General features: G+C 33.3%; 2 protein-coding genes across 2 annotated transcripts; one reads left to right on the forward strand and one right to left on the reverse strand.

Moving 5' to 3' along the window:
* The first annotated feature begins 20,798 nt into the window (after positions 1-20,798).
* LOC131651879 (uncharacterized) lies at positions 20,799-21,629 on the forward strand. The gene has a single exon (XM_058921601.1). It carries the CDS (start codon positions 20,911-20,913, stop codon positions 21,325-21,327), a length of 417 nt encoding a protein of 138 aa, XP_058777584.1. The 5' UTR covers positions 20,799-20,910; the 3' UTR covers positions 21,328-21,629.
* Positions 21,630-22,909: 1,280 nt separating this feature from the next.
* Positions 22,910-27,100, reverse strand: LOC131651878 (carbon catabolite repressor protein 4 homolog 4). The gene is made up of 10 exons (XM_058921600.1): positions 26,961-27,100; positions 26,771-26,868; positions 26,649-26,689; positions 26,525-26,574; positions 26,363-26,432; positions 26,142-26,266; positions 25,217-25,359; positions 24,736-24,880; positions 24,443-24,590; positions 22,910-23,589 (listed from the first exon to the last, which is right to left on the reverse strand). Exons 1-10 carry the CDS (start codon positions 27,005-27,007, stop codon positions 23,281-23,283), a joined length of 1,176 nt encoding a protein of 391 aa, XP_058777583.1. The 5' UTR covers positions 27,008-27,100; the 3' UTR covers positions 22,910-23,280.

Here is a 27,100-nt window from a genome sequence, read left to right on the forward strand (position 1 = left end):
CCACATCAAAGTAGCTCACATATTAAAGTTTTGTTTACGAGACACATCATAAGTCCACTCTCCCGCCCACAACCTCTTGAGATCATCAACTAAAGGTTTCTAATAAACATTAATTAATTCCCGTCTTTGAACTCGATGGTCCCAGAATGATGCATGTCAAAAACATGTAAGGTTTCGTCATGCACATCTCAGGAGGGAGATTGTTTCATACCAAAACACCAAAAATTAAAATGAGCATCATTTGACATGTTGCAAATGTTCACTTTATCGACAATACACCATCACGAGAATTTAAGATCACCAAGTACACTCCTCTTGAAGATTAGTAATACCTACTAGCTTCTACCATATGACGATAATCGAAAAGTTGTGAAGATCGAGTACCGCTCGTCATCCATTGACAATGAAGGGAAACTTGAGTTCATCAACCATGAGCTAAAGACGAGCGCTGATTTACGGGCTATGTGGAGAACCTTTTTCCGTTTAAAAGCCAAAGTTCCGATCGAGTTGGATGCGACTATTGCGAGATCGATCGTTGATATTATCAACATGTTGCAACGTCCACCTGGACATTGAAGTGTAATGTTTGAATTATGTTGAAAAATCCTTAATGTATAACTTATGTTATGTTATCAATGTTGGAATTATGGTATTTTGAATTTGTGAATTTGGTGTATTTCTAATCATTTTTTTCTGCTTTCTGTGTATCAATATACCGAAAATACAATTTCGGGTGCGTCTCGAAAATGCATTTATGAAAAAATTGATTTGTTATCAATTTTTGGCGCATCCCGAAATATTTTTAAAATTTCACATGGTACGTAAGAAAACTATGGGATGAGTTAAGAGATTCTGTTATCTCCATCCTCAACATAAATCTTTGTTTAATCAAAATTTAAAAATTTTATTATGCATTGAGCATTTATAACGGCCACATGAAGAACTTAATTCAACCACATCTAATAACTATACTTCATAAAAAAAATAGTTGAAATGTCAAATATTGGATGGGACTCACAAAGCACCACATTTAAAATTTATGATACCGACCCTTAGGACAAGAGAACCTGTAATCTTTCCTAGGGCACAAGGGAAAAATGATACTTACCTTCCAATATCTAAAGACTAATTAAATCCTCTCTATTTTTTCTCTCACATCATTATATTATATTATCCAAACAATATTACTAGCAAAGAAAATGAAAATAAGGACATATACCAAATCACCTATATTTTAAGCCTTTACGTAATGCCTTCAAGAGACCTATGATAGCTTAATGTTTCAATATCAAAATACCTAATTAAGATATGAACATTGTCTTGACAATTTTGTTCTCACGCTATATATTTTTTTTAAGATGTGTCTAGAATTCCAACAATTTCTACACACTTCTTCAGAGACTTACCAGTTTTAACGTTATTGATTGAAAAAGCAGTAGTAAGGCTAAGTTGACCCCTTGCAACTTGCAGAACAGGTGGTCCCATAGTTGAAACAAAAGGCTCCAATAACAGTACCTGAATTGGCTAGGGACCCCATTTCGTTCTAGTGAAAAGATGTGATAGTTACAAGTCATAAGAAACACTTAAATTAGAGTTTGTTAACTAATACCACAAAATATAAAACATTTGATTAGAGATTGTTGCATTTAGAAAGTGACATACAGTTTAGAATTGTTTATAAACTAAAATAATACCATAATAACTTTAAACTAAAACTTCAGTTAATTTACATTATTATTATCTCAATCTTGAATTATTGGATCATTTGTTACTATTACCAGCCCAACCTTATCAATTATTCCTTCATCGACTAAATTATATATTAACTATTTCACAAGTTAGTTAGAAGTAATTAGAGTTAGTTACATTTCTATTTTTAATTAGTTAATTAGCTTCGTATTAAAATCAACAATCTCAAACAATGATAAAAACAATGATCAAAATTTATTCTTGATTATTTTATTTAAATATGTGGACTTTGGGAAGAGCTCAACTCTTACAGGTCAATTCAAACATGTACATGCATTCACCAATGTAGATGTGAGGCAATGAGGTTTGCACGTGGTTTCCGTCCTGAATACCATATACTTTAGTTTTTGAAGGTTTGAATGATTAATTTTCGGTCATTAAGACTCAAGTTTTGTTGATGGATCCCTTACCTTCCATAAATAAAATCTACTATATTATTATTCAAGAAGAAAGTAAAATTGTGGCTTTACTTTCTAAACCTGGAAATAATGTTGTTCTTGAAGAAGCAAATGCATTGATTAGTTCTTATGGTTCAAGAAAACAATCAGACTTTGGTAGATCCTCTGCTCCATTCAGTGGCTTTAACAATTATAAGAAAGATAATAGGTTATGTACTTAATGTAATAGATCACGACACACTATATATGTTTGTTATAGAAAGCATGGATTTTCTCCAAATTTTGGCAAGAAGCAAGTATTTGCTAATGCATTTGATTTTTCTAGTTGTGATGCATAAAATCTGGTGATGAAGAAGGTTTGTCAAGCACCTAAGAAAATTTGTCAAGAACAATATTCTCAATTTATTAGCTTGTTACAACAAACAAACTTGATGCTTCATACACAAATCTCTAACCCTACTCCCAACTACAATCACATTTCTACGTCATGTACTCATTTGATTATTCATCAAATGAGAATCCAGGTAGTTCACAAGTTTCAATTGTCTCATGCTCCATTAATGCCAAATTTGAATTTTGAATTATTGACTCAGGGTGCTTGTGACCATGTTTGTTCATCCTTGTATTGGTCCAACTCATATTATAATATTAGACCGGTCAATGTTTGTTTACCTAATGTATCTAATATTGTAGCTAAGTATGCCAGAACAATAAAACTTTCACCACATCTATGCCATACAAATGTCCTTTACACTCTTGATTTCTCTTTAAATCTTCTATAAGTTTCAAGATTATGTCATTCCATTACTTGCGTTTTTCAATTTTCTGATAACAAGTGTATTCTACAGGATGTGAAATCAGAAAAGATGATTGGTTGGGCTAGTTAAATTGAAGGCATGTACAGGCTTGTGATTCATGGTGGTTTCCTTGCTGAAGACATATCTTGTTCTAAGTCTAGCATTCATAGGATTTCCCTTTCAAACATTGTATGTCTTTTGCTATTGTAAATAATTGTAAAGTGATTCCCAACCAAGCCATATGGAATTTTAAATTTGGTCACTTGTCTCATGATAGGCTTTCTAAAATGTCCCAATTATAACCTTAAATTGTTGATAATAATAAATCTATATGACACATTTGTCACTTTTCCAGAAAAAAGAAGCTTCCTTGCAAAAGTGATTGTTGATAGGTTAAATAGCATTACCAAGATGAAGTTACATGAGGTGGTGTCATATGTGAGGCTGAGGTATGCAACTGAAATCCCTAGCTGTAAGGCTTTTAAAGCTAGGGAGTTTGCTAGACAAACTATTGAAGGGGACTCAAGCTAGCTGTAACTCGGTGAACTGACTTTTGTTTTTATATGCAACAAAAGTTGCGGTGAGCATGAGTCGCCACCGACTTTTATTTTGTCCAATTTTAGAAAAGGTAAAAAGTACAGAAAAAGACCTTTTAAAAATAAAACGGGCTCGGGGGGTAAGTTATGAAAAGGGAAGGTGTAAGCACCCTTTTCATCCGTAGTTACCTACGGGCTCTTAGTTTGCTTAGCTCATGTTTGTTTTTGTTTGTTTGAAAAGAGTTTTTTGAATAAAAGGACTTTAGCTTAAAAGCGTAGCCTTTGTTTTTGAAAGGAGTGTGAAAGTAGTTTTGGATTTGAGCAAGCAATCTAAGAGCACTACCCTAATAGTTGGTCTTTTTCTATGCTTTTTAGAATTCCTAGGACTATCCATACTATATAGAAGTAGGTAGTCCTTGTTTATTGGACGTGCGGGTCATCGAAGGGTCATCGAGGTCGTTTTGAAGGCAACAGATAGAGGTATCTTTAACGATGTCGAAGGGACAAATCATCTTTCGTTAGGCAACCGTTCGAGGGACAAGATCATATTTTTATAGGCAGCAATTCGAGGGACTATGATCTTTGATGATTTTTGTTTATCGAGTGACGTTCGTTTTAGATACCTCTATATTCAAGGGACTCGACCTTTATTTGTAAGGCGACCAAGAGGAGAATACCCTAGAGGTGAGTGTGTGAGCAGTAATATAGGTGTGTTATGTTCAAATATTTAATCTTGATGTTAGTGATCTAACGGTTGATTATTAGTCTTGCCATACAATCCTATTAAACTAACAGTTAAATATGTACAAAAAAATTAAAGTGCGGAATGTAAAGGTCCTACGCTATTACATGGCTTCGGGATGGGGGATTACATAACTAAACGAATGGGGATAGAAAATTATTATAATAATCGAATGATTAAGTGCAAAATTAAATAACTTATAAGTGTAGTACCTCGCAAAACAAGAAAACCAAAAAGTGTTAGTACGTATATATAAAATGATATATGAATAATGAAAAAATATGAAAAATATTATCAAAGGGAAATCTAACAATTAAATCCTAAATGAAATTAAATATTTTTTTGTATTTTTGATAATAGTAAGAAAATAAAATTTAACTAAACATAATTTTTTGTATTTTTATGTTTGATATTGTTTTTGGTATTTTAATGATATTATACTAAAGTTAGTAAAACTTTAAATCTAAACACATGATAGTTCTAAGCACATGTTAATGATACTGGATAATAAAAAAAATACAAAGTTTCACACCTAAAACTCATACTTATTAAATAATAAAACTAGAATAATAATAACTAATAAAATAAATTGAAAAAAAAAAGTATAGAAAGAAAAATTCAAATAGGAAGGCAAACCCTCCTTTCACGCAAATGCCACGACAAAAAAAATATAGAATCCAACAACAAATTACAACCTGACACGTGGCGATTGGTTTAGAATAAATTAAGTAAAAAAAAATTCACTAAATAAAAAAAAAAAGAGAGCATTTGGTATAGCATGGCATTGACATCTCTTTCTCTAAATAGATTTTTCTATCTCTCTTCATTCACAGTAATAAAATCCCAACAGCAATTCAAACAACACATCAGATACATACATAAAATTCTCCTTCTCTGCATATTTCGTTCAACTCTCAACTCTTTTGTCTCTGTTTCAAAGGTCTCTCACTCAAATTCAACAACAGTCTAGAAACACAAAACCTTAATGAATCAACCTTCCCTCTAATTTCTCAATTAAAACCAATCAATTAAAATCCAAAACACAACATTCATGAGATTTCAACAAAAATTGGGAATTCTAGCACATGAACAAGCAATAATCAAATGAGAAATGGAAATTGAGAACGAAAAAGAAAGCACATGGTTACCGTCGGAGTCGACGCGTTGCGATACTTGATTTTGTGCGTTTTGGAGATGCGGTGTTGCGAGTGGTTCGATCGGTCATCTGTCTGCGAAGCTATGGCAGAGGTTTCAGATGTGTGGTCGGAAAAGAGTTTGTCCAAGGAGACACGGTTGCGCGTCTGAGACTCCGGCGATGACCGATTCTACATCAGCGGCGGTCCTGACGGTTTGCGGTTTCGTGAGTCCTCACAAGTAGATTCACGTTCGTCGTTTCGGCCAAGCTGCAATCCGAGGCTTCTCACTGCGGTTCAGGGGCTCGATGATGGAGGGTTTCTTTCAGTCTTTTCCTTTCTGCAAAAACAAAACAACTGGGAACAAGATCTGTTAGATTTTCATTATTGTTTACGGCTGTTTTGTGTGAATTAAGTCAAAGAGGACGATGATGATTATGACGTTGGTTTTGATGTTGATTGTTGTCACAGATTTATGTGAAATTTTGAAGGCTGATGGAGAGATTCATTGTAATGAGCAAGGGATCTCTTTTATTGAACAAAACAAGGTTAGTAATGGTTTAACTTTTGTACGTGACTGTGATTAAAATGAAGAGATGATGGGATCATGGAAATTGGTGCGGCCGTCCCCCAAAGTCTTAAATTGAGACCCTATTTATTCAAAGATGTTAGGTTAACAAAATTGGTAAAAATCAAATAGTAATTAACATAATCAAAACTTCAAATCAAAATGTGATTTGATTTTGATATTTTAATTACTTATATCGATTCGTTCCAAAAATAAAAGTGCTGTTCTAAAAATAGAATAATCTAAAGAAGGAATAAAATCTCTAAATATTTTTTGTTTATATATATTTTTAAATAGGATAAAAATTAAGTTATATACTATTCTAAAGTGAAATGCTAAATGACTATCCTAACATGAAACGAAACATAAACAAGATATATATATATATATATATATTTTATTTTATGATTTTTTTGATATTTTTGTGAATAAAAAATGAAAAAATTGAAAAATTAATATTTTAAAAAATGCTTAAATACGAAAATTAAAAATTAAAATAATAAAAATATTCTTTTTTTTGTGATTTTTGAATATAAAATAAAAATAAAATTAAAACGGTTAGATGCAAAATAAAGGAAAAATGTTAGAGGTGAGATTTGAACCCGGGACCTTGCACTTGCAAACCTTACTTCCTTACCGACGGGGCTATGTCAATTATTTGAAATAAAATGACATATGAGAATGGGCAAATTTTGGGGTATGACACTAGCAATATAGCTTTCTATGGTCACATGGTGCTGAATTTAGGAGGCTTTCACCATGAAACACTTTCAAGTTAAACATTGATTATCCAAGGACCAAGTCTATAATCAAGGTTTAAAAAGGTGTTATGTTTGTTTTGATGAGACAAAAAGGATTTGGCAAGGGCATGTACACAATTTATTGGATTAGATGGTTATCACTTAAAGAACATATATGGTGGAATATTGTTGATTGTTGTTGGAAGAGATCTTAATCATCAGTGTTTTCCTATTTCTTTTGGAGTTATTGAGAATGAAATCAGAGACTCTTCGACCTAGTTTATTAAGTTGCTTCTTGAATACATTAGTGAATATAGGTGGTGTTTCATTTCTAACTAGCAAAAGGCATGTCTTAGTCTTAGTAACTATGTTAATTGCTTCATTTCTCATTTAGTAAATTGGAAAAATTATGTTATTGTTGAAGGGCTTTGTGGAAGTTTTTGAGGAGAAGTACCTTGGATTAGTACACCGATTTTGTCCTGTACATTTATATGTTAACTTCTAAAAGAAGTTTTGAGGTGGAACTATATTTAGAGATCTCATGATGGTTGCAAATGAAAGAGGCTATTTTAAAGGCTTATGAATGGTTATAGGATATTCTATTTAAATGGTATAAGCATGTCTTTCCTTTTTATTCTAAGTGTGATTTTCTAGTAAACAATATTAGTGAATCTTTCAATGCAAATAATTTGTTACAAAGGGGAAAACATATTATAACCATGTATGAGTGGATGGGAATTTATCTTATGGAAAGGTTTTTCACACTTAAGGAAAAAGATAGATGGGTATAAGGGACAAATAATGTCTAAACCACTTTGGATATTAGATAAAGATAGAGTAAAAGTGCAGTTAGACTGCAACATATGAAGGGAGATTATCATTTTGAGTTACACATATGTTCTTTACTGGTAGCTTTGTTGTTGACTTGGAAAAGCATGCTTTCCTATGTAACTTTTGGAACTTGGTTGGAATATCTTGTAGACATAGTATGGCTGCAACCTATAGGAAATTTTATAATCCCATTAAGTACCATAAGTTTTATCACAAAAAAAAGTATGTCAAATGTTATGATGAATGAGTTACCCGTTTAAATGGGAAAAGTAATTTCCCAAGACCATTGATCCTGTAATATTGCCTCCAATGTTCAAATATGGACCAAAAAGGCCAAAGAAACTTTATAGAAAGGAACCAGACGAGCTAAACCAAACCAAATGGAAAAGATCAAATACTAACCATATGAGCAAGAAGTGATTAGAATATAGGCACAATAGTAGGACATGCAAGAAGGAAAAAAATCTTGTAATCGTCCCATGTGAAAATATAAGAACGAATCACCTACATGAGAAATCCAAACTACAAATGTGCAAGCAGAACCAAAAAAAGGAGTTAGGTTTTGAACTTACATATTGCTTAAGTGTACACCATAATTAAATATTAACATTTTATTTATTCATTTTAGGGGAGGCCTAAAGTATTTCTAAATGATAGAAGAAGTTTGATGAGTAAACCTACATTGAAAAATAAAAGCTTTACACCCATGCTCTTCATCTTAAAAACACAAGAGTTGCACTGGAAAAGAAAAAGGTATTTTTACACCTGCGATGCACACTCAATGTCATGTTATGGAGACTCAAAATCCTATTGAGCACACTCAAAAATATAATGATCATATTCAAACACCTAATGAGCACAGTAAAACTCGTGTAGAGCATATTTAAGCACATCTGCAAAATTTGTTTTTCAAGACTTTTGCTTGAACAAATTTTTCGGATGGAAACTGAGACTTTAGCAGCATTATTCAATAATGAGTACATTGGAAATGGTAGCATACTTGATACTCAACCTATTAGTATTGACATAAGTCGTTCAAAGCTAACCCCTCATATTATGCCAAGTTCATCAAATTCAGGTGGTGTGAGAATCATCATAGGTATAAAACCCAAAGTAGCTAAGTCTAGTGCCTTCAAACCACCAGGATTTATTAAAGTATCTTCAAATAATCCAATTATTAGTGTTCATGTAAGTTGTGAAATAGTAAATAGTATGCATTCATTAAGATTTAGAAACATTACTCAATTTATTAACTCTTACTTATTGTAATAGGCCAAGAGTATGATACCAAAAAAGAACAATGTCAATGATGTTACACTTCGCAGAATAAAGAGTCGCAGAATTATGTCTCTGAAAACACGAGACATAGTGGACCTTGAAAACATGTTAAAGATCTGGTTATGATTGCGAAAGAAGATACCACAATTGTTGGAAGTTTAAGTGCTAGGAGGTTGAAAAGATGAGATGAAATTTTCAAGGGCTTATCCCAATAAAGACTATGTTAGACACTTGAAGATGTGATGATATTTTGAATATTATTCTTGTTCAATACTCCCTCCGTCCCATAATGAGTGACCCATTTGGAATAAAATTATGTCCCAAAATGAATGATCCATTTCAATTTCTAATACACTTTTACCAATTCTACCCTTTAATTAATAAAAATTTCACCATTTTCAATACATGATAAGGGTACTATAGTTAAAACAATATTCTCTTTCTTACTTTTATACATTTTTCTTAATCTGTGTGAAATGGTGTGCTTAGCCACTCATTATGGGACGGAGGGAGTATTTTGTTTATGTAATGCCATGAATTATGGTCTATTTTTGGTATTGTATCAACATAGTGATGTATTTTGTCTATGTAATGTCACAATTACTTGGTGTCGTGTCACTAGTTAGAAGATGAAGCTATCCATCTATCTTATCTTAATTTTGATGAGAAGAAAATCTTATCATAAAAGGAATATTAAAGATGGACAAGTTTGGAATCAAGAATCAAGAGAATGCATAAGTTTTGGATATTATGGAAATCAAAAGGAATTGATCATGAAATCAGGTACAATGGCAATTCATTATGTATAAACTTTAGATGATCAGAAAAACTCTCATACATTTATCTCTAAATTTTCTAAAACATTCATGCATGAAGACATTTCATGTCAATTCTTATAAAAAGAATATATATATATATATATATATATATGTGTGTGTGTGTGTGTGTGTGTGTGTGTGTGTGTGTGTGTGTGTGTGTGTGTGTGTGTGTGTGTGTGTGTGTGTGTGTGTGTGTGTGTGTGTGTGTGTGTGTGTGTGTGTGTGTGTGTGTGTGTGTGTGTGTGTGTGTGTGTGTGTGTGTGTGTGTGTGTGTGTGTGTGTGTGTGTGTGTGTGTGTGTGTGTGTGTGTGTGTGTGTGTGTGTGTGTGTGTGTGTGTGTGTGTGTGTGTGTGTGTGTGTGTGTGTGTGTGTGTGTGTGTGTGTGTGTGTGTGTGTGTGTGTGTGTGTGTGTGTGTGTGTGTGTGTGTGTGTGTGTGTGTGTGTGTGTGTGTGTGTGTGTGTGTGTGTGTGTGTGTGTGTGTGTGTGTGTGTGTGTGTGTGTGTGTGTGTGTGTGTGTGTGTGTGTGTGTGTGTGTGTGTGTGTGTGTGTGTGTGTGTGTGTGTGTGTGTGTGTGTGTGTGTGTGTGTGTGTGTGTGTGTGTGTGTGTGTGTGTGTGTGTGTGTGTGTGTGTGTGTGTGTGTGTGTGTGTGTGTGTGTGTGTGTGTGTGTGTGTGTGTGTGTGTGTGTGTGTGTGTGTGTGTGTGTGTGTGTGTGTGTGTGTGTGTGTGTGTGTGTGTGTGTGTGTGTGTGTGTGTGTGTGTGTGTGTGTGTGTGTGTGTGTGTGTGTGTGTGTGTGTGTGTGTGTGTGTGTGTGTGTGTGTGTGTGTGTGTGTGTGTGTGTGTGTGTGTGTGTGTGTGTGTGTGTGTGTGTGTGTGTGTGTGTGTGTGTGTGTGTGTGTGTGTGTGTGTGTGTGTGTGTGTGTGTGTGTGTGTGTGTGTGTGTGTGTGTGTGTGTGTGTGTGTGTGTGTGTGTGTGTGTGTGTGTGTGTGTGTGTGTGTGTGTGTGTGTGTGTGTGTGTTTTTTTGTAAATTATAGCATTTGAAGCCGCCATAATCACCTTCCAAAAACCTCCCTAAACTAAGTATTTTGAACCTGTATTTAAATTTGAATTTATTCTATTTTTGGTAAATTATGGTGTAACTTTCACATAATACTATTTTGGTTTTATTTCAATTTTTTTAAACGTTGGACACAATGTAACCGATTTGCATAATTGTGTAACCAGTTACACCTGTGATTTTTGTGGAAAAATCTTAACCAATATGAAATTTTTTCATTCCAAATGTTCATGAAACCTTTTCCAAACCATTGCTATTGATCATGAACATTTTTCCAGGTATTTTCACTCATTCAAGAGGCATCTTGCCAGGGGCGGGGCTATAGCCCAGCGAGCCTGGGCACGCGCCCGGGCTCAACCCCTTTTTTCGTTGTATACTCCTCACCTAACAGTTGATTTTTTAGACAATACTAGAGGCAAGATTAGTAGTTTTTAGACAAAATTAAGGGCAAAATTAGTAAAAACAAGGTATAAAACTTTTGGACAAAATTAAGGATAAAATTTTTAGACAAAATTAAGGATAAAATTAGTAGAAACATAGTGTAAAATTAGTAAAAACAAGGTATAAATTTTTTGCCCGGACTCCCTAAAATTTTTGGCTCCGCCACTGCATCTTGCAATGTATTTAAAGGAATAAAACTCAGATTTCAAATTACCTCTTTCACTCGAATAAAAACAACAATTCAAATTTGTTTTAAGATTTTTCTCCATCCAAAACCTTGAAGTTTTTTCTGCATAAATTGTCATATTATTGCAAAACTTTTATAATCATTTTAAGGTTATTATATTTGAATTGTACATTGAAAGAGAATATCAATTTATGTATTGGAATTGATTCAAGATTATAATTTCTTCAGTAGTAAGAGAGTCCAATTTGACACCATACGAATGATGCTCGGGATGGAAGTGCGGATAAGCCCACTATCACCGCATCCACCCAATTTTATTTTCTTGTGTCGGTCGGCTCCACTAACACAACCCTTTTTGAGAACAATTCATCCGCCTTAAAGATTTCGAAGGGTTTAAGCTAACTAGCCTCACTCGGTCGGGCCCTATGTTCCAAATAATCCTTGATGTCAGCATCACTCGGGTCTTGATCGTAGGCCTTTCAATAAGCCTTAACGTAATTTTAGCGTCCTCCCTATTTAGAATCGCAGCCTGCATTTCCGCAATTAGCGCGTTCTCCATTCTGAGAGGAAGCGAATGCGGAAGTGACTGTGCCACCATCTTTTGCATCTTCATCAAAGAAGAGAGCATCGAAAAAAGAATCGCGGGAAGAAGCTCCGTTCATTGAAAAGCCTCCATAAAGCTTTTCAGAGTCAGAGTCATCAGATACATATATGATCTTGTGGGTTGATTGATCAATGATTAGGTGGGAAGGATTTGTATTATAAGATACTTCTACCCTAAGTAAGGGAGAGGAATCATCGCTCCTAGAATTGCTAGACAAACTTACGGGGCTATAGTTCATTTGGCTATGATGAAGGAAAATTTTAAGATACATAAAAGCTTAAGGTAAGGAGGGCACCTAGGAGACACAGAATTTGACGAAATATGTGAAGTTCAAGTGGAAGAGTGAAAGCCTTGATCAGAGAATAGCAATCGCTCTGAGAAATACTCCGAGAGAAGAAGGAAAAACACTCTCGAGTGGAAGCCATCATATATAGGTAAAGACAATCAATGAGCCACATCGGTTGGAGTGAGGAAATTATAAGATTAACAACTAGATTTTGCCTAAGGAATGTAAACAAACTCAATTGCACTCAAGCATAATAGGGGGAATCTCCATATCCTAAGTTGGTTTACTAAAGCCACGCGTAGGCCAAAATCAACGAAACGTTTCAATGATGGGAAAACATTTAATGCTCTTGCTTTCCACTAATTTTATAGTTGATCCAAACGTTCCCACTTCACTCCAAGGCCAGACACCACTGCTAAGAGGCCGAATGGGACTTTGAAGACTTTCTTGACTGGTTTTCACTCGGCAAAGCCTCAGGGGCAACTGTTTTGGAACGGCCGAAAGTCCAAAGCGAAGGCCCAACCAGATACAAGGCCAATCAAAATAATCCAACGTATAAAGTCATCGAGGAATTAACATGTCACCCCTCAAATTGGACATGCCACCCCCATATTTTTTATTTCAAAATTACCCTTGAACAAGTTAGTGGGGATGACGAATGAATTTTCCGGTAGAATTTCCAAATTTTTCAGCACCCCCATAAAATTTCCGGTATTTTTTGCAAAAAAAAATTGTATTGCCATAAATTTCAAATTTTCGATACATACGAAAATTTCAAATTTCTGGTAGTATAATTTTTTTTTTGCAAAAAAAAAAAACCGAAAAATTTTATCAAAATTTGCGATATTTTTTTGAAATTTCCGATAAAAATTCATAGAAATTTCCAAAAAAAAACGGTATTTTTTTAATTTTTCGGTACACCCCCCAAATTTCCGATAGAAACGCATGTTTTTTGAAAATTAGTGACTTTAGGCAAGGATATATGGTAAAAGCATGCCCTTGGGGGTGGCATGTATAATTTGAAGGGTAGCGTGTATAAATCTCAAAGTCATCACACGAAAGATTCAAGGGACACTTTTTTGATCTCCTTTTTTCACTATACTCATCTTGGACTCTGAACTAACTTGGGCGTTATAGTTGTAACGTTGCAGGTCCAACATACGCCACCGTACCGAAGATCAACACCAAAATTTCAGAGTTCTTTATCATCGATTAACACCAACTCTAATTCCAGAACGGAATAAATATGATGATCAACTTGTAAAATTTAAAATGTGATAATAATCAATTTGACATCCACAATTTATAGTGAAAGAAAAATTTTAAATTTCTATTTTTATATATCATTCCATATTTTACTTCATAAATTTTTATCATTTTAAATATTCTCCACATTTTTTATCTAAATAATAAATTTTGATTAACTCATTTTAAATTTTCTAAAAGTAAAATTATATATAACTTACTAAATTTTCTAATAACAATATTTTTTTTCGATTAAAATGCTTGTGCCATAGGCATATAGTGCTCTTATCATAATGAAATGATTCCTTCTAAAAATAACTCAGCAACTGAAATTAATGCAGAGCACGTATAATTAATGCAGAGAACGTATAGTTAAATAATTCAATCAGTTAAGTAAATGCATTTGTCAAATATATGCCACAAACATGCTTTTCATTTGTACATAAAAAAATCATGGGTATGAAAATTTGTGATTCATATTCAGAAAAACATACTACAAATTTTTTATTTTTTATTTTTGATAAAGTACTACAAATTATTTTGAACCACTTAATTTCCAACCCTTCTGAATCAAAACTTTTGATTTTTGGCAGAAACCTTCCAGAAGCAAGTTGCGAGCTATTATGCTTCCTTACCATGCAATTACGTGATCCAACCCTCAAGTTGCATGTCACTGAAATTGAAATGAAAATGACAATACTACCCTGCTTGTCCTAATAGGTCCTACCCTTCACGTGCCTTGTACTCACTCTTAATTAAGAGGACCCTATTTACATGATATTTTATAAGCCATTTTGTAGTAGCTAATTGTTGGTTTAATAATGTATTAAAGTTTAAGCTTAAGATGCCGTGTTCAAGTTATTTGTATGATTATTCAAAGTTTAATATGAATAGTCTTATATAAAAAAAAGTTGGGTCATACTAACATGTGCCCTTAGGGCACATTTAAGGATAATATAATTAGAAAATCTTAAATATAATTAAATGCAATAAAGTCATATTTAAAATTTTGATATATTGAATGCACGCGTTTCAAGAAAATATTACTATAAATAATTCATTAACTTGTGCCATTGGGGCATATGTTAGCTTTTCCCAAAAAAGTTTAATATGAATATTTGACTTCTCTCATAATTTATACGGGTATCATTATTACATTCAACTATAGTTGTTCATGTACAATTTATTGACAAAATCGAAGCGAATTGAATTAAATCATAGTAAAAGTTCATTTGAATCAAAACAAAATACTTTAATTTACTTAGAGTCAAACTTAATCAAAATTATTGATTAGGTATACCGTTTTGAAATTTCAAACCGTACCAAATCGTTAGAAGACAATTTTTCTCAAACCGAACCATTCGTTAAATAACCGAATCGTTAAACTATTTTTCAATTTTAAAAAATTAAATTTATTTTTTAGTTTTTTATTTGCAGTTTCGATTCGATTTCTATTATAATTCGTTTTATTTATCATATAGTTTAGTTCTAGAACTGTTTGTATAATACAATTTAATTCACTAACTAAACATAACAATTTAATTTATTTTAACTTCAGTTCAATTCGATTCAATTCACACCTTTTTCTTATCCGTCCTACATTCAACCATAGCTTAAATTAGAGGTGGCAAAACGGGCCGTGGCCCGCACACACGCCAAAAAATGGCGGGTTGAGTTGGGATTTTAGGCCCGCCTCTCGCCAAAGTCCGCCCCGTCAAAACCCGCCGCCCGCCATAGTCTGCCCCGCCAATGCCCTCCGCCCACCAAAGCTCGCCCCTCCTCCAAAATTTCCTTTTTTTAAGTTAATTCTAGTAATTCCAATTCTTGAAGGTTTATTTTATATATTTATTTGTAAATATATGTAATATAAGTAAAATTTGTTAAAAAGTTGCTTTTATAAAAAATTGTTTTAAAAAATAAATGAAAAATTTAATTAAAAGGTAAAAAAAAAACTATTAATCTATTAAAAAAATAAAATAAAATATAAATAAAAATAGGCGGGCAAGCCCGCCAACCGGCCATTTTGGCGGGACGAAATAATTTTTATGCCCATTTCACTTGGCGGACATGTCCGCCCCACTCATTTTTTGGCGGACTTAAGGCGGAGCGAGCGGCCCGTTTTGCCACCCCTAGCTTAAATACATGGAGAGAAAGATTGTTAGTATATTAAACCTAAGGAGGAGTCTCGCATTAAATAGAAAAGTCAATAAAGACTATTAAAATTTGATATCTAAATCACTAATGATGGCTCGAATCTCAGTGAAAATTTCCCATGCTCCTTTATAATGATAATAAACCTTAGCATGACCCTAAACCTTATAGATCAAAATTACATCTTTAAACACCTTTAAACATAGTATTTAACTACATCTCACAATATTTTTAACAGATCATAAAATAAAATAAAATAATCAAATACAAATTTGAAGTATTTTTTACTGTTACATTTTGTAATAAAGAACTTGAATCCATTATATAGATTTGGATCCCCTCTTCTTTTACAAAATTAAGCGACTTAGGACTTCTTCAATATATATAAGTTTTCAAGCAACACCAACAATATCCACCTTAATTGAAAATAATACATTGACTTCTATTTTTTTCACCGACAATCATAATTCAAAAAGAACTATTGTACTCTACCATAAAAAGTATAGTCACTTGAAGCTACACCACTCTCGAAATTTTTAAATTATCTTCACCAACAATCATAGTTCAAAAGAATTATCACACTATATCATGAAGAATATATTTAACTTGAAATTAAACAGCTCCAAGAATTTCACATGTTGATAATCAAACTGAAAATTTTATGGTGCAACTTCCATGTGAATCGAAAGCTCTTCAACCACCGACATAATCTCACAGTACACCTTGCATCAGTGTCAATTAATGCTTGTGTACTAACCAATAACCAACGCCTTATTTAATCATGATTGTATCAACACATCTTTGACTTGAATCTTCCACAAGTCAAAAATATTTATTCAGTCAATATTCTCAAGCCCAAACTACATAGCAGAATTTGTGATTGCATCTCAACAACAGACTTTCACAACATCACCATTCTTTTTTAATGTCGAAGATTAGACTAAAATATAACCATAAAGCATACTAAAAACTCATGTCCTTGGATCAAACCAAAATCTTTGATACTAGTTGTTTGGAAAAACTGACATACAAAAAATAAAAGAACATAATCACAATATAATAACATAACATAGAAAATCTAAAAGCTGAGAAAAATCATGGTCGTTATCAAATGACAATTAAAGAATAATATTATGTGAAAATTATTACAACACATAATCTACCATCAAACACCCTCATGGCCCAAGTACACCCACACTCCCCAAAATAAATATTTAACTATATTTCACAATACTATAACACAATATTATAACGGAAAATAAAATTCAAATACAAGTTTGAGTACATTATATAGCTTTGAATTCTCTCTTCCTTTACAAAATAAGCAACGTGAAACTCATATATATTTTAACCAATACCAACAATATCCACCTTGATTAAAAATATACATTGACTTCCATTTTCTTCACCGACCATCATAGTTCTAAGAGAACTATCATATTCCACCATAAAAATTATAGTCACTTGAAGCTAATCCACTCCAAGAATTTTCACATTTTCTTCACCGACAATCATGGTTCAAAAGAACTATCATATATACTCTATCATGAAGAATATATTTAACTTGGAACTAAACAACTCCGAGAAATTCACATGTCAAAAATCAAGTTGTAAACTTTATGGTGAAACTTCCTGATGATCTAAAACTCTTATTCCCCCATCATGATCTCACAGTACATCTTGCATCAATGTCAATCAATGTTCATGTACTAACCACTAGCCAACACCTTGTTTAATCCTGATTGTATCAATATATCTTTGACTTAAATCTTCCATAAGTCGAAAACAATTATTCCATCAATATTCTTTAGCCCAAAAATGCAGCTCAACAACACTTTCACAACACCACCATTCTTTTCTGATGTGAAAGATTAGACAAAAATGTGGCCACGAAGTTTACTAAAAAATCATGTCCTTAGATCAAACGATAAGCTTTGTTGCCAGTTGTTTGGAAAAACAGACATAAAAAAAAAGGACACAATCACAACAGAAGGACATAATGTGGTGTTAAGAGTCCCACATCGGACAATATATGGCCTGAACATGTCCTTATAAGTGGGGACAATCCTCACCTTACTAGCCGGTTTTGTAGGGTTGAGTTAGGCCTAACCACACTTCTTAACATGGTATCAAGAGCCTAATTTAAGATCCGGTGGGCAATCTTCTATGGTTTCCGCTATCGGGCCACCCGCCATTTATTTCCACACTCCAATTGTCTAGTCCCGGGCGTGAGGGGGTGTGTTAAGAGTCCCACATCGGACAATATATGGCCTGAACATGTCCTTATAAGTGGGGGAAATCCTCACCCTCCTAGCCGGTTTTGTAGGGTTGAGTTAGGCCTAACCACACTTCTTAACATGTGGAAACTCTAAAGCTGGAGAAAAAACCATGATTAATATCAAATGACAACTGGAGAATAAAACTATGAGAAAATTGTTACCATGCATAATCTATATATTGTTGCTTGAAAATGTGTGGTGTCACATGCAAGTATACATGTATGTTTAAAGTAGCAAGTGATAGAATAGTAAGGATGTCGAACCCACAGTGAGTGAAAAATAACTTCAGTTGATTTTGTAAAACTACCTTTTGTAAATAAGCACGATCAAGATTAAATATGATTTATGGTTGTCACATATTCAATTTGGTAAGTTACAGTATCAAGAATAGTTATAAGAGAGTAAGTGAGTTCAATAATAGAGAGCATGTCGGAAAATGATATATTAATATAACTTGTTAGTTGTGTGTACATGATGTGTTAAGTTGTGCAAAAAGAGGTCAGAAAATGGTCTTATAGTGTATTTCCACATCATCTTAAACATATACAATAAAGCAAGGGGACAAATATCTAAGTCTCGCTTGTAAATTTAATGCATATTAGGTTTTATTCATAATAACCTCTATGAATGTATATCTTTTTCTTTAAAGTAGCTAATATAGTGAATATATCTATCCTACTATTTTCATTCATTTTATCATGAAATCCACTTGTTTGTGGATCTCTCACAACAACAAGCTTGCATCTTTCCTAAGTAGATCAGTCAAAGGAACAGATTTATAACAATTTAACCTTTAGTAAAATAAAGATCTAACAACATATCAATTAACACAAATGACTAATTTATATTAACTTCATATTGCTTAACATAAAAGGTTTTCGCTCAAGATGAGCTTAGTACATACATCACTACTAGTTCCTAAGCTAAATAGTCTTAAACACATAATGAAAAAGAAATAGAAACCCGAGAGTAACTTCTTTGTCTTCTTGCAATTGTTAATCATCAAAATGAGGCTTCTCTCACGCCAGATACTGGTAGCAAACGCTTGAAATTGATGAGAAGGAAAAGATCCCCACCTTGTTCAGCTCACTCTCTTCACTAATTTTTTTCTCAGTGTTTCTTTCTCTAAAATGATGAACCTCTTTTCATATCTTCCTAGGGTTTTTGTGTTATCTTGGATCATGGGCTTTTTGTGAATTCATGATTTTTGACCCAAAAGAATCAACATAATTCTCTCCAATTCTTCAATTTTGTACCACTGCATAATTAGGTATAGTCAGCGTGTGGGGGACAAGGAGAAATGTGGCAGGCTGGTGGCGTGGGCATTCAGGCGACTTTTTTTGAATATGTCCTTTACAGTAGCAAAGTGTTGTAGTGGGTGTTCTGTGCTGTAGAGTTTTGTCCTATAGCGCCTTAATATTATCCCTTTGCATATTTGATTCAAATATCCTTCACTTTGCATGTTGTTTCCATGTGTGCCTGACAAACTACTGAGGTAATGGTGGACAACCACACAGCCATAACCATCTCCATATTCTTTCATAAAAAGCCAAACATTTTAGTATCAAATTATTTTTCTTAGAGATTGTTAAGAGTCCCACATCGGACAATATATGGCCTGAACATGTCCTTATAAGTGGGGGCAATCCTCACCCTACAAGCCGGTTTTGTAGGGTTGAGTTAGGCCTAACCACACTTCTTAACAGAGATGTACAAAAGGATGGAGATGCGTGTTTGAAGTACTGCAAGACCAAAGACCAATTGTCAGATATCTTCACAAAATCTCTTCCAAACTGAATATTTAATCAATGATATAAGAAGGAGTGTCCAACGTGTATCAGTAATTGCTGCTGCTAGCTTCATTATTTGATCTTTAGGAAAATTTGTTTTAATTTTTTTCATTTTTTATTAGCTAATGAAGTAGTGGCTGTATTTTAGGGATTTTTTTAAATAACTAAACTTTATAAAAAAATAAAAAACTCATATTTCAAATAAGTTACCCTAATGAGTAATGACCATGTTTGTGAGTGTTTTATAGGTAGGCGTTATCCACATGAAGCCTTCTATTTTTTTTAAAAATTTACTTACCTGCAGATTTACCTGCATACCAATTATTTAAACAATCCGCTGGTAAATTCTCAGGTAAATCCGCAAGTAACATAAAATATGCCGGTGAATCTGCAGGTAACTGAAAAAATTTATAAAAAAATAGGATGCACCACGTGGAATGGCGCCTACGTGTAAAACACTCCCAAACATGATCATTGAGATAAATTTTTTGAAATATGAACTTTTTTTGTTTTTTTTTTCTAAAATTTGGTTATTAAAAAAAATCTTCGATTTTAAGAGTCATTATTCAACATTTGATTTTATTTCAGTTACAATTCAATATTTAAAAGCATATTGTTATTCAATAAAAAAATATATAGTTTTGCACTTTTTTTTTGTTGAGTAATTCGCTTATTCACCAACATAGTTTTATAATATAAAATTGTTTGATAATACGATAGATTTTTATTATAAGGAAAAAGCTATTTTTACACCATTATTTGACACTACACCGTAATTGTATAAAGAAAACATACACTTTTAATTTTTAATAATTTATGTTTTATTGGTTTTTGTGCAAAGGTGATTTTGCTGTGTTATTGAAATACGGTGTAATATACGGTGTAAACAAAAACGGTGTAACAATAGCACACCTCTTATTATAATTAGGTTAAGGATAATCTAAACTTTTATATTTAACTACATATTATCTTTATATATTTTATTCTTAATTTTTATTATTTTTATTGAAACTCCAACCTCTTTTCTTCTTCATCTCTTCTTTCTTCCACTATGAATCATCATAATTAATACTAAAAATTATGATTCTAAGTTGTGTGATCTTAATCCAACGATATAATTGTATAAAGGTATAATTGCACAACTCTAGACAATCACTTACCCTCATATTGGCCTTCTCTATATAAAGCCACCAATCGTTACAAAACATCACTTAGAATTTAAGAGACAAAGAGTGAGTAAGAGAGGACAATAATAAACCTCCACATATCACACACACATGGCTTCCCAACTTGTTAGTGATGTAAGATGCCAACCCTTACTAATGCAGTATGCAGCTTCTTATGGCGAAAGAGGGAGCAAACAAAAACCATTTCGTCGCCAAAACTATGGTTATCGTCGAATAGAGAACAGCATAATCAACCCTGAAGAAAGTGCCACCTTCAAAGAGCACAAAAATAAGAAGGAATCATCATCATATGAAAAGGGTGCAAAACGTAGCACAAATCTAGCTCAAGCACAGAAGCTTCAAAGGTTGGGATTCTCTTACCTTGCTACATCTTTTCTTTACATGGTAATTAAGGTTAAAGCATTCTACACAGGTTTCATTGGAGATGTTGGTAATGAATCAAGAATGGTGGGAATTGAAGCACCAGTGGCAGAAGCATATTTCTCAGTTCCAGTTCTACCAAATTAAGATAGCATAGCACCAATAATAGAGACAATATCATGTTTGTTTGTAATGTCTAGTATATTAGTCCCAAAAGTTATATATTATAGTTATAATGATGTTTATATATATTACTAGTATCAAATTTGAGCTGAACTATTGTAATTAATAAGCTTAGATTTGCTAAAATGTTCCCTACTTATGCAGTGAGATTACATTTATAGGAAGTGGTTCATTTTTATTCAATGAAGCAATATTGTGTACAAGGGCATTTTCTATTGTACAAGTTCTATCATCATAAGTAAAGCTTGGACATCTAAATTTGTATATTTTCATAAATCTCATTACTAAAAATTTCTTTTTAATCCAGAACATTCACCACTATTAAAGTTTCTGATACCAACCCTTGGGATAAGACATAAGTCTTTACGCAATGCCTTTTTGAGCAATTGGATAGCTTAACGTTTCAATATCAAATACCTTATTAAGATATAAACATTGTCTAGAGAATTTTGTTGTCAAGCTCTGTTTTTTTATAAGATGTGTCTAGAATTCCAACAATGTCTACACACTTCTTCAGAGACTTACTAGTTTAAGTGCTAAACGTTATTGATTGAAAAAACAATGGCTGACCCCTTGCAACTTGCAGAACAGGTGGTCCCAGAGTTGAAACAAAAGGCTCCAATAGCAGTACCTGAATTGGCCAGGGACCCCACTTCAATGTAATGAAAAGATATGAATGTGACAAGACATAAGTAAGACTTAAATAGACATGGACGAGAGCCGTCCAAATTTGAGATAATACAGTGCAAATTGAGCTGTGGAATAACAACCTTGATCTCAGTCAGATACTAGCAAAATAAGCTATGTACTAGTGTATTTGGTTTACTGTTGGCACATGTTCCAAAGCACGCCAATGCAATAAATGGTTGTCGTGAACTAACGGGCATTTGCTCTCTCCCAACATTAATCAAAACATGCTAAACACACTAAAAATGTTGAGGAGGGGAGCAATAATGGAACCAATGTTGAGAGAGAAAAATGTCACACCTTCATCTAAAAACTTAGAGCATTATAGGCAATTTGATACTAGCCATTCATAGACGATTTGATACTAAACCACTCGCAATTGAGTATCCAACAAGAAGTGCGTGTTAGGATTGACGGTGGGAATTGTTATTTAGTCAAACCTTCCATTTTTGCAATAATTATGTACAAAATAGCAATTCAAAACTGAATTCTGTTATTTACAGTTTTACATGATAAAGTAGTACTTGGAATTCGATAAGCATAGTACAATCTGACATGAATTGGCTATAGAGATTGATTTCTTGAATCAGGTGGATGTTGTTAAACTGCTAGTCGTTATCTTAGAGACATCAAATAACATCACTATTATGATCATCAATCTCTGGCTGAACTGGCCAATTTACCAAAATGGACCATATAACATCAAAAAATTAATAACAAAGATTTACCAAAGAGTCTGGTAAGTGTGATTAATGCCTAGTGGAATATTTTACTTCGCCTATTTTGCTTAGAAATTTAAAAAAAAAAACATTCATTTATACTCCAAAAATGTTTCTGCTACCAGAATAGTACACAACAATTTCAAACTGTCAATTTCAAGTTTATTGTCTAAAATCAATGAGATAACTTTACATAAATCAGAGGAAAACAAAAATTTCAAACTGTCAAATTTGATATTAAAATCGCTTTCTTTCTTCAAAACTACAAATTTATCGAAGGTAAGAAGTCCAACCTATGAAATTTTTGTCATGGATAAAAAATATCCTACACTGTTTGCATTTTGGCGATACTTTCCTTCTAGGCATGTGGCTGTATTGAGTTCATGATCATGATAATACTTATTGTGCATTTAATCACTTAGGCTTGTTCTCATCTTATTTCAAGATTGACTAAGCAGAAATGACATAGAGCATGAAAAACTGAGCTCAAATAGCACTTGCCATACAGTATTTATTCCTTCACTATTTCGAATTCAGCACCAATTGGTAGATGATCACTTGGATGACTCAAGTTTGGCAGTCCACCAGCAATATCTGCTGCTTCCGAGTCTGGAAGCTCAAGATAGCTAATTGGTTTCATGTAGTCAGAGGGGCAACATAATATATAATCGAGTGTTCCGGTGAAGCCAGGTGTAAAGTTTGTAAATGGTGGCTCTCCTCTAGTAGAAGCATAGACACTACTCAGAGGAATGGGAAGCTCCTCTATACAGTCAGTTATCAGTTCTGATGAAGGGTTGCCTGATATGAGATACTGATAAACCTGTACAACATGAGAGATCAAACAGGTTAGTAAAATCCGACTCAAATTATGAAAGCACGTCTAAAGCTATGAACAAGTGTTAAGTATGAATCAGGGCAATGTGAATGAACCAATTGAAACAACAAAAGAGCAATAGTAATACAAATTCCTCATTGTTGTACATAATACTTTTTTATAATTATAGTCGGAATTTGTATTGGGCTCATTAGTCCATTATTAAGGTCCATAAGGTCAGAATAGTCTATTTATACAAATTAGTGCTTGTAATTATTCATATTTGAGATGCATTCAATTTTCACACTCATAATATTGCATTGTTTATTCTTGCTCTAATTAAAAAGTTCCAAAAGCTGCTGTATTTTTACACGCTACAACGTCTATCGATGGATTAATTTGGTTTAACCAGGGTGCAGAGGTTTATTAGAGTATATGGTGATTTCATATAATTTAAACTGAGAAGGTTATTGGTTTAGTTTGGTTATCAAATAAAATATGTGTATGTATGTTCATTTTTACAAGAAAGGGGAGTGTAAAAATTTTAACTATGAGATATGTAGCCACTTTTTGTGATTTCCCTTTCCCAGCAACTGTATACACTGTATACACGCCAATCTTCCTATCTTTTTTTTGAGACTGAGGATTGGTTCATAAGTTTATAGTAGGTTTATGCAGCATAAAAGATTTCAAGGCAATAAAACTAAGTTCTGAAATAGGAATACCTTAACCAAGAAGCAAACATCAAGCATCAAGACAACAAACGACCAAGATATGAACATGACAAAGGCACATGGACAAACGAATCTAAACGAAAAATAAGAAATGGGCAACTTAAGATTTTAGAAATGCTAGGTACCGGATCTCCTGGCTGAGAGTTGAAGTCACCGGCCACAATCACTTCAGGTGTGCATTCAAATCTATGAGATATCAGTGTTTTAAACTGTGACAGGCGAGATAGAAGATATTTAGCTTGTGCAAGTTTGACATCAGCCCACTCAGGATCCCTGATACAGAAATTAGTATTTAATTTATAAATTCTATAGCTAAAGTTGTGCAAAACCCATATTTACTTTACTCAATCCACATTGAGTCAAAAATTCATTACAAGTCAACAGATGAGAAAGAACAAACACAAAGTCACTTTGTTACCAATAAATATGTGTGTTGGCGACAATAAGAAATTGATGAGGGGGACCTTTGAATTTGAATGCAGCCAGAATTCCAACACAATCACGCTTTAGTCTCACACGAGGATCATTCGGATCTCCACGATCTTCTGTACCCGATTTAGGTCCTGCATCAGAAAACCAGTTTATGAAGTAGAATACTCGTATGTCTGTACAAGTAACAGAAAAATCTCATTTTCTGTGCTAAAACATCCAATGAAGCAAAGGATACAAGAGGGAAACAAAAAACAGAAGAAAATATATCCCAGTAAGGAAAGCAAGAGAACAACAGCAATATCAATGACGTAACAGAAAGTAAGTTTTAATTTTACAAGTTTATCAAAAAATATATGTAAGAAAACTAAAACAGTACAAGCTCAATAATGATTAAGATATGAAATTCTTGTTACTAAGAATAGAATTGTATATATGAACAGAATCATTCTATTTCAATTTGCATTTACCAGTATTGGTCGCAACATCCTTTTGTTTATCTAGCTGGTTTGTTTGGACATTGTTGTGTTCGTCGTCATTTGAAGAGTTCCCATCTGGAATTGTCTTTACAAGATCATTGTATTCAATTTTTTCCTCCAAGACCAACTCTGCACTAAACAACACGGGGTAAGGATAATAGGTAACAGACCGAAAGAGCATTAATGAAAATCTAATGACATTCATTCTATTGTTTTGGAAAATGCAACAATTAACCCCAAAAGGTGAAAAGGGAAAGACATGGGACAGAAAAAGATAGCATAGTTGCCCAGATACCACTTAACTGACAACAGGCAAGACCCAAGAGTACCGGTAGCCATTAAAAAAAGCAAGAGTGGCATTATTGCTTAATTCAATTAGCCACAAAATTGACTTTAACATGACACTATCAAAGCCTTATAAGCACTAGCAGTGTAGTCGATAGCGGAGAGCCAAAATAGCGCCATATTGGCCGCTTTGCAGTGCCGTTATGTATATCTACCATGGCGGATATTTGATAACACTGAGCACTAGTTACACTCTATTGGACATCCGAATCATCGATCAATGTGGGCGGAATGACAAGGATCTCAATGCATACCTTCAACTACAAGGCTGGACATATGAATCATGAACAAATGCAGGTGAAATAATAGAGATCTCTGCCGAATAATTTATCTATAATAGGCTCTGATACTATCTTATACTTTGAGTTTTAAATCTAACTTAAACCTACAAAATCGGCTTATAAGGTGAGGATTGCTCAAGTCTCATAAACCATGTCTTTGGTCAATGAAGGATTCTCAACAGTTTTAAGCCACAATCGCAAACACATTGTAAGGGAGCCAAAATCTACATTATAAACCAGGCTATGTAAAACTACGATTTTATTGAGTATTGTAGAAAAGTCGTGCGCACAGTTCATCCTTGTAAAATATCCCACATCCATCACGCTTTTTCTCTCCACTCCTCTTCATATAAATTGAAGAATATCCCAACTCCTGCATCTTTCCTTTGTAAAAGCTATCAAACTCATCAAGTTCCTGAAATAAATCACCATAACAAAGAACACTATTCAAAACAAAGTAACCAATTAACCGAAACTTGACAAAATTCAAAATTAAATAAAAGTAAAAAACCTGCAGGCAGAAAAAATCAGCTCCCAAATTCTTAAGAACGTCTATAATCGAGTTCGAACGATGATTCCATCTGAAGTAAGCAAAATGAATAATTACAGTTAAAATTCAACCATTATGTTGTGAGTATTGAAATTAAAAATTGAAAATGAAAAAACACATTACTTGAGAGACGAACGAGGAGAGTATGGGAAAATAATGCTCTTCACATAAGCCTACATTACAAATATATTTATAAAAAATGTTATACATAAATTAATTATAAAAAGATTATGAGAAAATAGCATACCTGAGCCAAAATGTTATAGGAGACAAGGCTGAATCTGAAACCTGAATTTAAAAAAAAATGGAATTGGATTGGATTATAATTTAAATAGTTTAGAAGCATAAGATGAAGAATGTGATAATTACCATCAGGTTTAGTTCTGGAATGTATATCAGCGGCTTCAACTGAAATAAATTTGGGAATTTTTGGTGGTGTTGGTGAAGAACTCATTTTTCTTACAACACTAGACGCAGTCAAAGTAATTGAAATGAATAAGATGGTTTGAATTTGAATGAGTTAATTGAAATCGAATGCGGTGAAAATGAATATAAATACCTAGATACGGAGAGGGGAGGAGAAAGCGCAGCAAAAGACTTTAGCATATTTCTGGATTATATGTATACAGTAATTTTCTTCTATATTCTACGAGTATGCATTTGTGTTAGAAGACCAGATGAAACTCAGCGCCCATTTTT

Source organism: Vicia villosa, linkage group LG2, assembly GCF_029867415.1.
Source record: "Vicia villosa cultivar HV-30 ecotype Madison, WI linkage group LG2, Vvil1.0, whole genome shotgun sequence".
NCBI classification, from domain to species: Eukaryota; Viridiplantae; Streptophyta; class Magnoliopsida; order Fabales; family Fabaceae; genus Vicia; species Vicia villosa.

Bases quoted from the DNA above. Each gene is read 5' to 3' on its own strand.
- LOC131651878 (XM_058921600.1), bottom strand. From the start codon at position 27,007: ATGCTAAAGTCTTTTGCTGCGCTTTCTCCTCCCCTCTCCGTATCTAG. The intron at 26,869-26,960 runs GTATTTATATTC...GACTGCGTCTAG, and splicing joins CCTCCCCTCTCCGTATCTAG to TGTTGTAAGAAAAATGAGTT. The intron at 26,575-26,648 runs GTATGCTATTTT...TTTGTAATGTAG, and splicing joins CCTATAACATTTTGGCTCAG to GCTTATGTGAAGAGCATTAT.
- LOC131651879 (XM_058921601.1), top strand. From the start codon at position 20,911: ATGGCTTCCCAACTTGTTAGTGATGTAAGATGCCAACCCTTACTAATG.